Raw genomic sequence first — 13,474 nt, 5'->3', positions numbered from 1 at the left:
AATTTATTGTAAAATTGTATACAATTTCCTTTAAATGAATTACTTATTTTATGTAGTCTAGTATATTGCACTGCAAGTTTATTTTTGCTTCTAATGTTCAAATTATTGCAGTCACATTTTCTCTTAAATTTAGATATATTTTTGTGAACATACATTAAATTTTCATATATGTATTGGCTAAAAACTGTTATTATCTTAACATTTTTAAATTTATCCCTCAATGACTCTCTCGGACCCATTTTTTAGATCTCACGAACAGCCATCTTCTGCAGCATGAAAATAGTGCCAAAATCAGCAGCATTACCCAATAGTAAAATTCCATTATGACATAATGTTGTGAAAGTAGCTAAAATAGACTAGCCTAGCAGTTTCTATGTCCGTTATGTGGCGTATCTTCTTCATTGCATAGGCGGCAGAACTAAGCCTGTTCGATAAATTATTAATTTGTTCGACAAAGTAACGCCTGCTTCTATCCAATATTTATTCCAGCCAGCTGAGCCCACTCCAAAAACTTGGCAGGCCGCCTAGGTCGCCAAGTGCTTCAGGTAGTGATACCGACGAGCTTACTTACTTATACAACGTGTAACGGAATAACGAAACACTGTTGAATAAGTATATTTCATAAGGAATCGCGGTGTAAAAAATTTAAAACAAAAGAAGCATATTTATTTTTACATACAATCTAATTCAAAAGATTCTCATTTTTTACTTGTGACAACCCTATTGACGATGAAAGACTGACACGCGCATAGTAACTACGCTACGCGTCGCGTACCTAATAAAGTGATAGGAGGCACTTATTTTTACTTTTGCATGTGGTGTTAGGGCTGTAAAACCTATGGCAGGTGTTTACTAAAAAAACTATTAGCGTTTCGGTTTCACAGATGAGTCTCAGATACAGTAAATAATGTACCTCTAAAGCCTCTGAACTATTATTTCGGTTTTCATTTACACGTTGTATAGTTATTGAAAAAAAAAACAAGCTTCCACCTTCCAAGATACACTAAGTGACTCACCTGCTCCACAATGTGTCCTGCGATAGCGGACGGCGGCGTGGCGGGCGCGGGTGCGGCGGGTGCTGTGGGCGTGGCGGGCGACACGGGCACGGCGGGCGGGGGCGGCGCGGGCTGCTTGCGTGCGGGGCGCGCTGTTTGCGAGGGCGGGGAGGGGGGCGGGGCAGAAACCGCGGAGGCGGGGCCGGGGGGAGGGGGCGCGGGACCTTTCTCCTTCTTTGGTGCCTGGGGAAGATAATAGAAAGTGAGCCCTTAATTTATTTGAGAGCTTAGTTTAGCGACCGATTATTGGTATATCCTTGGTATTTGAACCACAAATGTTATGTAAAAGTCTATGAGGACCTCAAATTTCATGTGAAAGTGAATCCCAGCATACACCTTTTAACTTTCCAAATTATATTCGTTTTAAACCATTAAATATCACTTGCTTGATCGCAGAAGGAAAACATCGCGATGAAACCTTTACACCTGAGAGTTCTCCATAACGTTCTGTGTACGAAGTCCACCAATCTGCACTGGGCCAGCGACTACGGCCTTAACCCTTTCTCATTGTGGGAGGAGACCCGTGCGCTGCAGTGGGCCGTTAATGGGTTGATATGATGATGATGACGATGTATGTATTTTAGGTTATTTTTTTTTTTTTCGTAATTTAAATTTTGTTCATCCGTACAAGATGATGATGATGATAGGCTTTGTACGAGTGTATATATATATATATATATATATATATATATATATATATATATATATATATATATATATATATATATATATATAATAACATAAGGCTACAGTAAGACGTAGCTTACTCACCGGCGGTCTCCGGTCAGCGGGCGGCGCGTCGTCGGCCAGCGCGCGCTTGGTGGGCGTGTGCGCGGGGAGGGGCGGGGCGGGGGAGGCGGCGCGCGGGGAGGGGGGATTGGCGCGCGCCGCCGGCGGCACCGGAGTCGCGCCCGCACTCGGCTCCGCCTCCGACACTGTAAAGCACATTAAACCTTTATAACACCGTTGGCATTTATTTATTAACTAGCGTGCCCTCGCGATTGAATCCGCGTATAAATCAACCTTAAAAGATACGACATGCTGTCGCGAACTTTTTTTTAGCTATATTCAAAGTGAAAGTCAAAAATATCTTTATTCAAGTAGGGCATAGGTGACACTTTTGATGCGTACATAAGAATTACACGGTAGCGAGATGATGGCGATAACCAAATTCGTAAACTTAAAACTGAAGGTACGAGGGTTCCAAACGCGTCCTGGTCTAAAAAGAAGCCCAAAACAAACTTAGCCGGGTGTTTTTTTTGTTATCACCATCTCACAATGTAATTTAAAATTATAAGAAAATCAACCTGGTTAGAGCAATAATTCACACCCAAGCTTATTTATCGAATACGTAGTCCTTTATACTATAATAGGACTTTTCTATAAGCATACGTTTAATACAACTTGTAACTTTTTAAGAGACAGATGTCTCTTAAATGATCCAAGATGTCAATGGGTAGTTTATTATAGAATTGTATGCTATTTCCTTTAAACGAATTATGAATTTTATATAACCTAGTATAATGCACTGTAAGTTTATTCTTACTTCTAATGTTTAAATTTTTGCAGTCACATTTTTTCTTAAATTTAGAAATGTTTTTATGAACGTAAATTAAATTTTCAATTATTTACTGACTATGCACTGTCTTTTTTTTATAACGAAGCATTTACTAATTTCGGCATCAGACCGCGATTGTCAGAGAGTTGCAGTTTCAAATCCTGTCGATTCCGTAATTTTTAAAGGAGTTTTAAAAATGTATCAAATTGAATTTCGAATTTAATATTAATATTGAAATGGGCCGTGGAGATTGGTTGTACTCACTCTTGATGTCCGGCGTGTCGCCCGACCTCACGGACGTGGAGTCATCTTCCATGTCCACATGCATCTGAGAGCTGCGGTGTTCCTGCGCATACAGCCAAACAGATATTCATTTAACAAAACGGTATAACGAAAAACAAAAGTCAATTTGAAAAAAAATATATATAATCCCTACTAATATTATAAATGTCAATGTAAGTTTGTTTGTTACGCTTTCACGCAAAAACTACTTAACCGATCCTCATGAAACTTTGTACACATATTCTTGGAAGAGTTAGAAGTGATATAGGATACTTTTTATACCGACATTAAGCTCGGTTCCTTTGGGAGAGAGGATGAGAGTTTGACGATTTTACACAACAACTCCCACAAATTATAACCGATTTAAATAATTATTTTTGTACCATAGAGGTTATAATATGTGTTTAATTATGCCCAAACTGTGGTTGGAGATAGAGGACAGAAGTCCGCTGACAGCAAACCCCTCATTTAAGGCTTAGCTATACCAAATACCTTAATTTTTTTAGATCTACAACTAAATTTAATGCCACATCAAAAAAGAAAAAACAAACGCAGAGGAAGTCGCGGGCAACAGCTAGTGTAAAAATATTTACAACACTATGCATATAAATATCATTCAATAACCAAATCTACAGCAAGATATAATACACAAGCAATAAAAATGCATAATCGATTGCAGATCATAACAACCTGTATCTTGAAGCAATATAGCATCAGTTCATTTAGGCTGCCCGCACACAATAAATATGATTGGCAAACCATTGGTAAAAAATACTGACAATATTGTTTACAAGTGCTTCAATTACTTAATTTGACGGCCGACTGGCGCAGTGGGCAGTGACCCTGCTTTCTGAGTCCAAGGCCGTGGGTTCGATTCCCACAAATGGATAATGTTTGTGTGATGAACACGAATGTTTTTCAATGTCTGGGTGTTTATATGTATTTTAAAAGTATTTATGCATATTATTCATAAAAAAAATATTTATCAGTCATCTTAGCACCCATAACACAAGCTACGCTTACTTTGGGGCTAGATGACAATGTGGGTATTGTCGTAGTTTATTAAAGATTAATAAAATTGACGTGTGTGCGGGCAGCCTTTGGTTCAGAGTGCCTTGTGTGACACGATACGATTGAATAAGTAGACGTAGTTAGAACTACGTCTACTTATTCAATCGTATGTATTTACAATTTGTATGGAATCGATCGAACGCCATCTAGTGACAATACGGTTTTATATCTAGATGGCGCTCTTCGATTCCACACAAATCCCATTTATCTTTCGAGCGATCGAATAGTTCGAAAATCTCACACAAGGCACTCGCTTCAGACTAAACTTACAAATGTCAGAGCATCTTACTGGCTCCATTGAAAATAGGACCTTATTACAATACCCTAAAGTCTAAAATTTTATGAATATATCGACACATTACATGTCAGAATTTTTTTTAAAGTCATAATTAGTGGATTAAAAAATCATCCATGAACCTGAGGCGTAGGTGTAAATACGACGGGAACTACGCCCTTCAGCAATGCTGTGTTACAGTCAAAGACATAACAATAGAGGTAGTACTTCCCTGGATGAGCTCTGTTACAGAAAGCTTTACCAATAAACTGGTGTTGGTAAGAGATCTAAAGGTGAAGAGAATTAAAAATTTAATTGAATTTATTTCCAATCAACTTTTATTGACATCGTGTCCCAAAAATTGGTCTTGACGTGTGGTGACCCAAGAGCTGGCGTTTATTTAGCCCAACTACTAAGTCTAGCAATTCAAAGGGGCAATAGCGCCAGCATTTTGGGTACCATGCCCATAAGTGAACAGTTAGACAGCTTATATTTATTGTAAATATTAATTTTAGTTTGTTTAATTATTATTACTTATAACTTAAAGTACAATTTTGAATTAAAAAAAAAATTAAACTGTATAATAACAAATAAATAAATATACTACGACAATACACACATCGCCATCTAGCCCCAAAGTAAGCGTAGCTTGTGTTATTGGTACTAAGACAACTGATTAATATTTTTATGAATAAATATACTTAAATACTTAGAATATACATTTAAACACCCATACACTGAAAAACATTCATGCTCATCACACAAACATATTCCAGTAGTGGGAATCGAACCCACGGCCTTGGGCTCAGAAAGCAGGGTCGCTGCTAACTGCGCCAATCGGCCGTCGAATATAATAGTAGGTAAATATTATTTTAGGAATTATTTTTATAAGCATGCCTTTGTACTTTTTTTTTTTTGAATTGACAGTCAATATTGTAATATAGCTTATTTAATTTTTATTTAGTTACCTAATTCTAAGATCCTATAATTTTTTTTTTTTTATAGTTTATATCCTCATTGTTAATTTCTGTGTGTTGTTTTTTTTCCAAATAAAAGATTTGTTTCTATAATACAGTAAATAAACAAGTACCTTCGACGAGGGCGGAGGCTCTTGCGGCTGGGCGTTCGATTCGCATGCAATGTACACACAAAACGTAACATTAACGTATTGTTACGGGCGCATTTTAACGGATGGACGTACAAACATCCTCTACAAAGGTTCTTTGATCGTTTAGCCGAAGCTTAAATCTATTTTAGATAATAAATAATGGAAGTAATATAAATAGACGAATTACGGAAGTTAAGTCGGATTTTTTTATTCAATGGAGTAAACTGACAGTGGAGACATTAATGTAAAAGTAATATTACGATAGTACGAGATTTGCTGACTCGCAATCGAGTTCTAGTGTCGAAATAATTAACCATAAGAATAAAATGGATCTTATTTGCCTTGGATTAAAGCTCAAATTTGTCCATTTTTTTTTTAGATCCTTTGTAAGAGAAAAATCATGAGTACAGGATTTGCGACTCTGTAACGAGTAACATAAGGTCCATATTTCTTTGTGTAATAAATAGTTCTGCTAAAACGACTCCTTCGATTGTTAGAGAGCAAACCTTTTACTAAGGCTACTTACTGTTCAGTAGTTATCAGTGGCACAGGGTTTTTAGACCAGGGTATGCATAAAGAAAGAAGATGCCATAAAATGGAAAAATACTTCGCATTTATAAATTATACAAACAAATTAGGTTAGGCAGACCTTTTGTGCATGTATGAAGTGCACCCCACTGGTAGTGATTCAACTCACCTGCACAATAGTGTACCTGTTGTGGCATACCTAATACTATTTCCGAATATAAATTAAAATAGTTGTCAATAGGTATTAATTACGACATAAAATAAGGCAGTGCAATAATTAAAAGTAAAAAATATATAACTAAAATTTTGTCCCAAAACTATTTTTCCATTAAAATCTGACAACACGTTAATCTCCAGTGAACTAAAAATCCGACTTTAGTAATATACTTCGGTTTCTCTACAATGGCTTCAAGATCACTGCTTAATTTATAGGCTCTATAAGAAGAATTCGTATATAGTTTTTCAATTAATTTACCTTAAAAATCAAGTTACGACGGTTCTAAACCCTTCCTGGTCTAAGCAGAAGCTGGGTATCTTTTTTATTATCACTATCTTACGGCATCACATACAATGAATGTTCAGTTCGTTAGATAACTTGATGCTGGTTAAAACTAATTGTGACTATGCCATAGACTACGAGTGATATATTTAAAGTAGCGGTAAGTTTAACAAAATCTAACTTGGGCCTCAGCCCGGTACGTTAAATGGTGCCAGCAGCGTTTTGCACAAGTTAAGCTTAAATATTCACTCGCATTACTATTTTAGTTTCTCAACAAATTATTTACTGAATTAATAATACATGCTTATTTAAGTGGAGTACATACTGTAAGCTATTAATTTATATACTTTTATATACATCTTTTCTTTCTATGAAATAAATAAAGATATCTTTTTACATTGTTCAGTAGTGTGACCCATTTTGAAGTTATGTTGTTTTGACGAATCTATTTATTTATACACCACAAATAGAAAAAAAACACAATCGACACAACAAAAATAAACTTAAAATGTAGGATACAAAGGGCCCCCTGAAAAGGGATATAATTAACGTGCTCACTTGCTAAATCACTGGCACATGGAATAGGAGAAGTTTACCCCCGTTGATTAATACACATATATTATTGGGATATTATTTCTATTTGTGTGCCAGTGCTCTGAGAGTTGATAAAGATGTGGGAGAAGATTAAATTATATCCTTTCCCCTGGGGATATAATTTTCTCCTGCCCATGCTAGCCGTGCTGGCAACCTTAGGATTAGGAAAACCGAGGGCAACCGATTGGTGGGGTCGTATTGTAACTTACGAATGTAACTCTTTACACAGTTGCGTACAACACGCGACCCTTTCGGAGGTTAATACTAACCAACTCTCTGGTACTGCTCCTTGTTGGCGCGCAACCTGCTGCGCCGCGCGCGCGACTGTCCGTTAGTAAGCGTGAATGGAAGCGTCACACGTGGTTACGTTAGTTATTAACTACCCGTTTATTAACTACTCGTTTATTAATTATCCTTTTATTAACTATCCGTTTATTAACTACCCCTTTATTAACAACCCGTTTATTTACATTAAGGCAGTGGTCCGACCGCCGGCGAGAAAACGATTAACTATCGGCGATTCTCTCTCTCATGAAACGCACAATAAATGTACACTCCGTGTGCCGTGAAAGAGATGCATATGTTAAAAGTTGCTCTCTGATTGTTTACACCACCGGCGATGACTCGCCTTACTAGTTTTGTCGATGAGCGACGAGCTTTCAGCAATAAACTCGCTCAGCGATACTAGTTCACCGATACTCGCTCGAAGGAACATTTCTTTATAGTGCAGCATTGAAAGTAGACGTATGAATGGCGCGAGTAATCGCTCCTCGCACACTCACTTATAGCCCGACGACTAAAACTATCAAAACTACAAACTCGCGTCCCGTTGATCGCCAACTCGTCATTAGCTTCTAGTTCCACTCGTTTCTCGCTCGGCGGTCGGACCACTGCCTATACTAGCTGTGCTTGTGTATACTAGGTCAAGTGAAAAAGGCGGTATCAAGACACGTAAAAACGTACTGTAATTTTTAAACAAAGTATAATTCCGTTTTCATACAATAGTAACATATCAATCAATTCTTGTTTCTGACCCAACTGCGCTCAAGTTACTTCGCCAATAGATATTGGCGAAGTAACTTGAGCGATTGTAGATGTTGAAGGCGCGAAGGAGATCGATCGGTGAAGCTAGCTTGTTATTTCTTAATCTAAGACATCACAGACAACACATATATAATGTATGTGTTGTCTGTTATGTCTTAGGACTGCGCAAAGCTACGCGCAGTCAGTTTGGCTAATACTGACGACATAAAGCTTGAATCGGATTGTACCCTGATCAAAAATCTTGAAATGTTTTTCTTTTTTAACACGCTTTTATTAGCTTCACCTGTATGTATATTTGTATGTAAACGCTTTTTTTTACAATAATTTTTTTTTTTTTATCCACACTATTATTAATTCGTATTTATTGAAATTTTTAACACTATCCTTAATTTAAATTTATTAAAATTTATTTTCTATTTTTTAGTTCGGTTTTCGATTAAAAGCGTGTTTTTTAGTTTTTTTTAAACTATTATTTTTGTATTCCACTACAAGTTAGCCCATGACTGCAATCTCACCTGGTGGTAAATGATGATGCGGCCAACACCTCTTATCAGTGTCTACGCGACATCGTACCGGAACGCTACGCCGCTTAGCGGAACGTTTTCGCCATATAAATGTTTCTCATAGTTACTGGAAGCAGTGGCGTGCATACAGGGTATGCATTAAGCGGGCAGATAATATAATAGTTGGAAAATCCTCATAATCTCATTCATTACAATTAAATTGAGATAATCTACATCTAATTATACCGTGAAAAGTAATAGGCTTCTATTCCTCAAAATACTGAAGCCTATAAAAAAAACCAACTCGATAAGTGAAGTATTTCGCCGGTTATCGCGACCACAAGATACGGGATCCGCACATACAGACACACGGACGCCGAAGACAGAACTTTTACAAACATTTAATTATTTATTTAAAATAAATAAATAAATAAATAAAAAAAATTTTTTTTAATTACTTTAGATAATAAAAAGATATTTAAAATATCATGAGTGTTAAAAATAGTGTTTTGTCTATTTATATTCACTTTAAGCAACAAAGAATAAAAAGTTACAATTTAAGTTGGAGAATCACTCGGTGTGCTTAAACTGACAGTAATACCCACCGCTTCACTTATGAGGCGTGCGACCTTATTCAAATTCAAAATTCATTTATTTCAAGTAGGCCTAATTAATAAGAACTTTTGAAACGTCAAGTCAGTCTGTTTGTAGTGAATCTACCACCGGTTCGCAAGGCGGATTCCACCGAGAAGAGCCGGCAAGAAACTCAGCAGATTGCTCTTATCCAACATGATTATAAAGTTTTGATAGCTCGTACTGGGTATTTTCTTCATTTTATGTCATCTTCATACCCTGTGCATACCATCTATACACGCCACGGACTTGATCGGGGTTACCGAAGGAAAGCTTCGTGTTCGATGAGGTGAACAGATCCTGGATTACGTAACGCCAAAAACGTACCTCCGAGTCATCATCCAGTAGCTCCTCTTCGACGACCTCGGCTCGGTACTCCAACAGGAGGTCACGTAGGGGTTTGGAGTCGAGGTCCCCGGAAACGAACTCGTGTTTGAGCAAGTCGATGGAGGTGGGCCTTTTTTCTGGGTCCTGATAATGAATGAAAAAACAGTTCATGACGATGTTTACATTCCTAAGAGTGCGCTGTAATCACTGCCACAGGCAGTCGGCCGTAATTTTTTTTTATTATTTTTGAAGTTATACTTCTTTCGGCGCGTTAAGGAAAAATGGTGAGAGTAAATTTATACGATGCGCCGTCATTAAAAAAGCCAGTGTTTAATAAGGATTTCACCACAGTAACACTTGCTTTCATCCATATCGCTGCTAATATTATAAATGTGAATGTAAGTTTGTTTGTTACGCTTTCACGCGAAAACTACTGAACCGATCTTCATGAAACTTTTTATACGTATTCTTGGAGTTGTTAGAAATAATAGTAGGTAGTAGTATATTGGTTAGGAGAAATTTGGCCTATGTTCACACCGTCACAAAAAACCGACACCATGAAGTTAGCTGTAGAGAACATTTTAGTTTTTCGAAAAAAGGTTTGAAGTTGCCTTTAAATAATTCAAACAATACCTACAAACGTATAATTTTAAAAGATTTTTTGCCAGAGTCGCAGGTTCAAATCCTGTCGGTTACGAAAATTTTTATCTGCGTTTTAAATTTATATAATTGATAATTCCTACCTGTGTAGGTAAAAACACTAATAAAAAATATAAAAAATATAAAAGAAGAGCAATTCTTCTTTCAAACGTGTCTCATTGTAATATGGACCTTGAAAAAGTAGATCGAAACTGCAACGTTTCCTACTAGATGGCGGTACAGTCGCTATAAGACTGATGTGAGAGGCATATACTAATTTCGGCATCGAGAAAGCGCTCAGGCCGCGATTGCCAGAGAGTCACAGGTTAAAAAAAAAAAAATTATAAATTTCATATGCATTTCAAATTTATAAAAAAGATTAATCTTTTAATTAAGATTAATTAAAGATTGATCTTGTTACGCCGAAAAAGTATAGCATCTAACGCGTGTAAATAAGTACGAACACGTTTTTTTTTTTGGTAATGCCTCACCTTGACCAACGCCTTGGCCACGAAGTCGTTGAACGCCTTGCTCCACCGCGAGGGTTGCTCCAGGCTGGGTGGGTCGCTCTTCTGGATCTTGAGCAACACCCGCATTGGTGTCATCTCGTGGTTGGGCGGCTCGATCTGTGCGAACTCTATCAGCGTTATGCCCAAAGACCAGATGTCGACCTGGAAGGAGAATTATAGGTGTCAAATCGATAACACAGGCGAAACTAAATAGTCTCCAGCACCGACGCAATGTTGCCTGTTTATCGGTTTTTTACCGACACTTCGGTGAGTGTGCTCAGGAACTTACCAATCTTGTTCCCCCTTCCTTGTTCTACCACAGAACAGCGAAACACCGTGAGCGGTGGCATCCTTATGTGGTTGATATTCCATTAACACGCACAAAACGTTTTTTATTTACGTTTCTGATACGCACCGCTTAGATGTGGAAACCCCCTCCCGGCAACTGTGTTTCCTGCCACGTATAATTTGGGTACCTTCAAGGCTAGAGTGAATAGGCTTTTTCTAGGCAAGCGTGCTCCAACCTACACCTCATCATTGCTTTCTAACGAGCATGATTGTCGTTAAGCTCTGACCTATCGTTAATACAAAATGAACGGGAGAGTGTGAGAAGAGTGGGAGAAGTGTGGGAGAAATGTGCGGGAGATCTTTCTTTTGATACGCTCGAGCGTAACAATAGGAAGATCTTTCTGCGAGCGGGTGATCGTTCTCAGGGACCGAAATCCGAACATTCACCTTTGGAAGTTAGCTTTCGCTAGCGCGATGCAGGATTATTGTGGCGCCATCTAGTTCGGTAATGCGGAGATCGCTACATAAAAAAAAAAAAAAAGGCAAAACACGCAAATAACATGAGGACCGTTGGTGGGGTATGCTATCCAGGTCTGGAAGCCATTGTCCGGGAGGTATACAACGGTGTCACTGGGCGTCTAACAAAGGCTAACAAGAGGGACATGCCGTGGTGGTTTTTAGTTAGAGAGATAGATATAAGGTCTTTATTGCGGAAATTAAAAGTGAAAACAAGATATAACAAACACAATAAATATATAAAATGCGCAAAGGCGGTCTTATCGCTTTAAGCGATCTCTTCCAGACAACTATTTATGGTAGATAATTAAGTTAGGGAAAACGGGATAGTGCATTATACCTCTAAATAGTTTGTGACGTTTTCACATATTTGTAGTTAAGTAAATAAATTAATAAATAAAATAACGCCTGCCTCCATCCAACTGAGAAGTCAGTACCTTGAAGTCATAGGGGTTGTCCCTGAAGGTCTCGCAGAGGACTACCTCGGGAGCCATCCAGTAAGGCGTCCCTATGAACGTGTCGTGCTTCTGTAGTGTTGACTTGTTCTTCGCCGATACACCGAAGTCAGCTGCAAATGAAACAAGATCTCGTTCAAGCATTGGACGTCCCATTGGCGACCCTGCTTTCCAAGGCGTCTGAGTCCAAGGCCATGAGGTTCGATTACCACAACTGGAAAATGTTTGTGTGATAAGCGTGAACGTTTTCCAGTGTCCGGGTGTTTATATGTATAATTTAAGTATTTATTTATATTATTCATAAAAATATTCATCTGTCGTCTTAGTACCCATAACACAAGCTACGCTTACTTTGGGACTTGATGGCGATGTGTGTATTGTCTTATTATGTATATTAGAGTAACCGAAAAAAAAAAAAAATTTCTTACAAAGTTCTCAGCTCAAAAGTTTCTTTTGGATGTAAAAAAAATTCTGTGAAAAGATAAGCCCTTAATAGTCTTCAAGATTTTTCCGTCAAATAAATATCAATTCATTAAATTTTTTTTTCTTGAATTCTAAGAGATTTTGCGCTCAAGTACGATGTCGCGTAGACAACTATTAGGGGTGTGAGCATAGGCGTACCCAACTGATACACTGTTACACTGGGGGGGGCAACTGATTCTGATCTGCCGTCACCACACACGGCGTGACGGTTGACATCCACCGCTGGACAGCTTTTGCAGCAATTCCTCAATTCACAGTTCTGGGTAGCTTGCTTCCAGCGGCTCCCAGCGACTCGCTTGATTTGGGCTGAGCAACGCTACGTTCACCGGTGCGGGGACCCTGAAAAACCTCCATAGAACCTGGCTACAAGCGCGCGGAGCAAAGACATACAACTCACCCAGCTTGACGCCGCCAGTCATGGTCGCGAGCACGTTCCCGGCCTTCAGGTCGCGGTGTATGACCCGGCGCGAGTGCAGGAAGTGCAGGCCGCGGCACATCTCGCGGCACACGTACGCGATCTGCAACTCGCTGAGGCCCTTCTCCAGCTCCGACATCACCGAGTCGAGGGCGCCGCCGTCGCAGTATTCCAGCAGCATCTGGGTGCGGGGCGCGCTCGCGTTTAAACGTAGGCCGTAGCGTAATTCGTGAATTCGCAAGTGTGTAAAAGGTAAGTTTAAGGGGAGACCGAACTTTTTTTTCAATATAGTTTTATACATATTTTCAATGTATTAAAGCTCAAAACAACTTGTGAAACAAAAATCGGAAGTAAACAATTTGCTCTTTTTATACACAACTAGCGTTCCCAGGCCGCTTCGCCGGGCTAGATTTTGCTTTATTTTATTTAAACAATAAACTTACATCATGAAATTTTTAATTTAAGTCTCATAATATATTAAATCATTTATTTCTCTCCGTATTAATTCTCTTATATTCTCTTCTCGAGCAGGTGAAGATCATTATCTACACCCATGTACACCCCACAATAGAATATCATCATAGTAAGCCTTATTTGACTTGGAGTGCTCCGATCGTCACCAAACTTTACAGGATTACTCGCCAGGTCAATCCGGAGATTCCCTGAAAGTTTCATTTAAATCGGTCCAGCCGT

The 13,474-nt window shown here is 38.5% G+C and overlaps 1 protein-coding gene across 1 annotated transcript in view; it reads right to left on the bottom strand.

Moving 5' to 3' along the window:
• Window positions 1–13,474, bottom strand: part of LOC120635167 (serine/threonine-protein kinase 10) — a 57,320-nt gene that overhangs the window by 21,072 nt on the left and 22,774 nt on the right. Inside the window, exons 5-11 of the mRNA XM_039906101.1 lie at window positions 12,764–12,962; window positions 11,866–11,996; window positions 10,607–10,786; window positions 9,477–9,620; window positions 2,878–2,959; window positions 1,827–1,990; window positions 1,017–1,238 (exon numbers count right to left, since the gene is read on the bottom strand). Of these exons, the coding sequence (XP_039762035.1) occupies window positions 1,017–1,238; window positions 1,827–1,990; window positions 2,878–2,959; window positions 9,477–9,620; window positions 10,607–10,786; window positions 11,866–11,996; window positions 12,764–12,962 (1,122 nt within the window). The remainder of the gene's footprint in view (window positions 1–1,016; window positions 1,239–1,826; window positions 1,991–2,877; window positions 2,960–9,476; window positions 9,621–10,606; window positions 10,787–11,865; window positions 11,997–12,763; window positions 12,963–13,474) is intronic.

The sequence above is a fragment of the Pararge aegeria genome, chromosome 26 (assembly GCF_905163445.1).
Source record: "Pararge aegeria chromosome 26, ilParAegt1.1, whole genome shotgun sequence".
NCBI classification, from domain to species: Eukaryota; Metazoa; Arthropoda; class Insecta; order Lepidoptera; family Nymphalidae; genus Pararge; species Pararge aegeria.
Note: the sequence above shows the minus strand (reverse complement) of the source record. Positions and strands in the feature narration are given on the sequence as shown.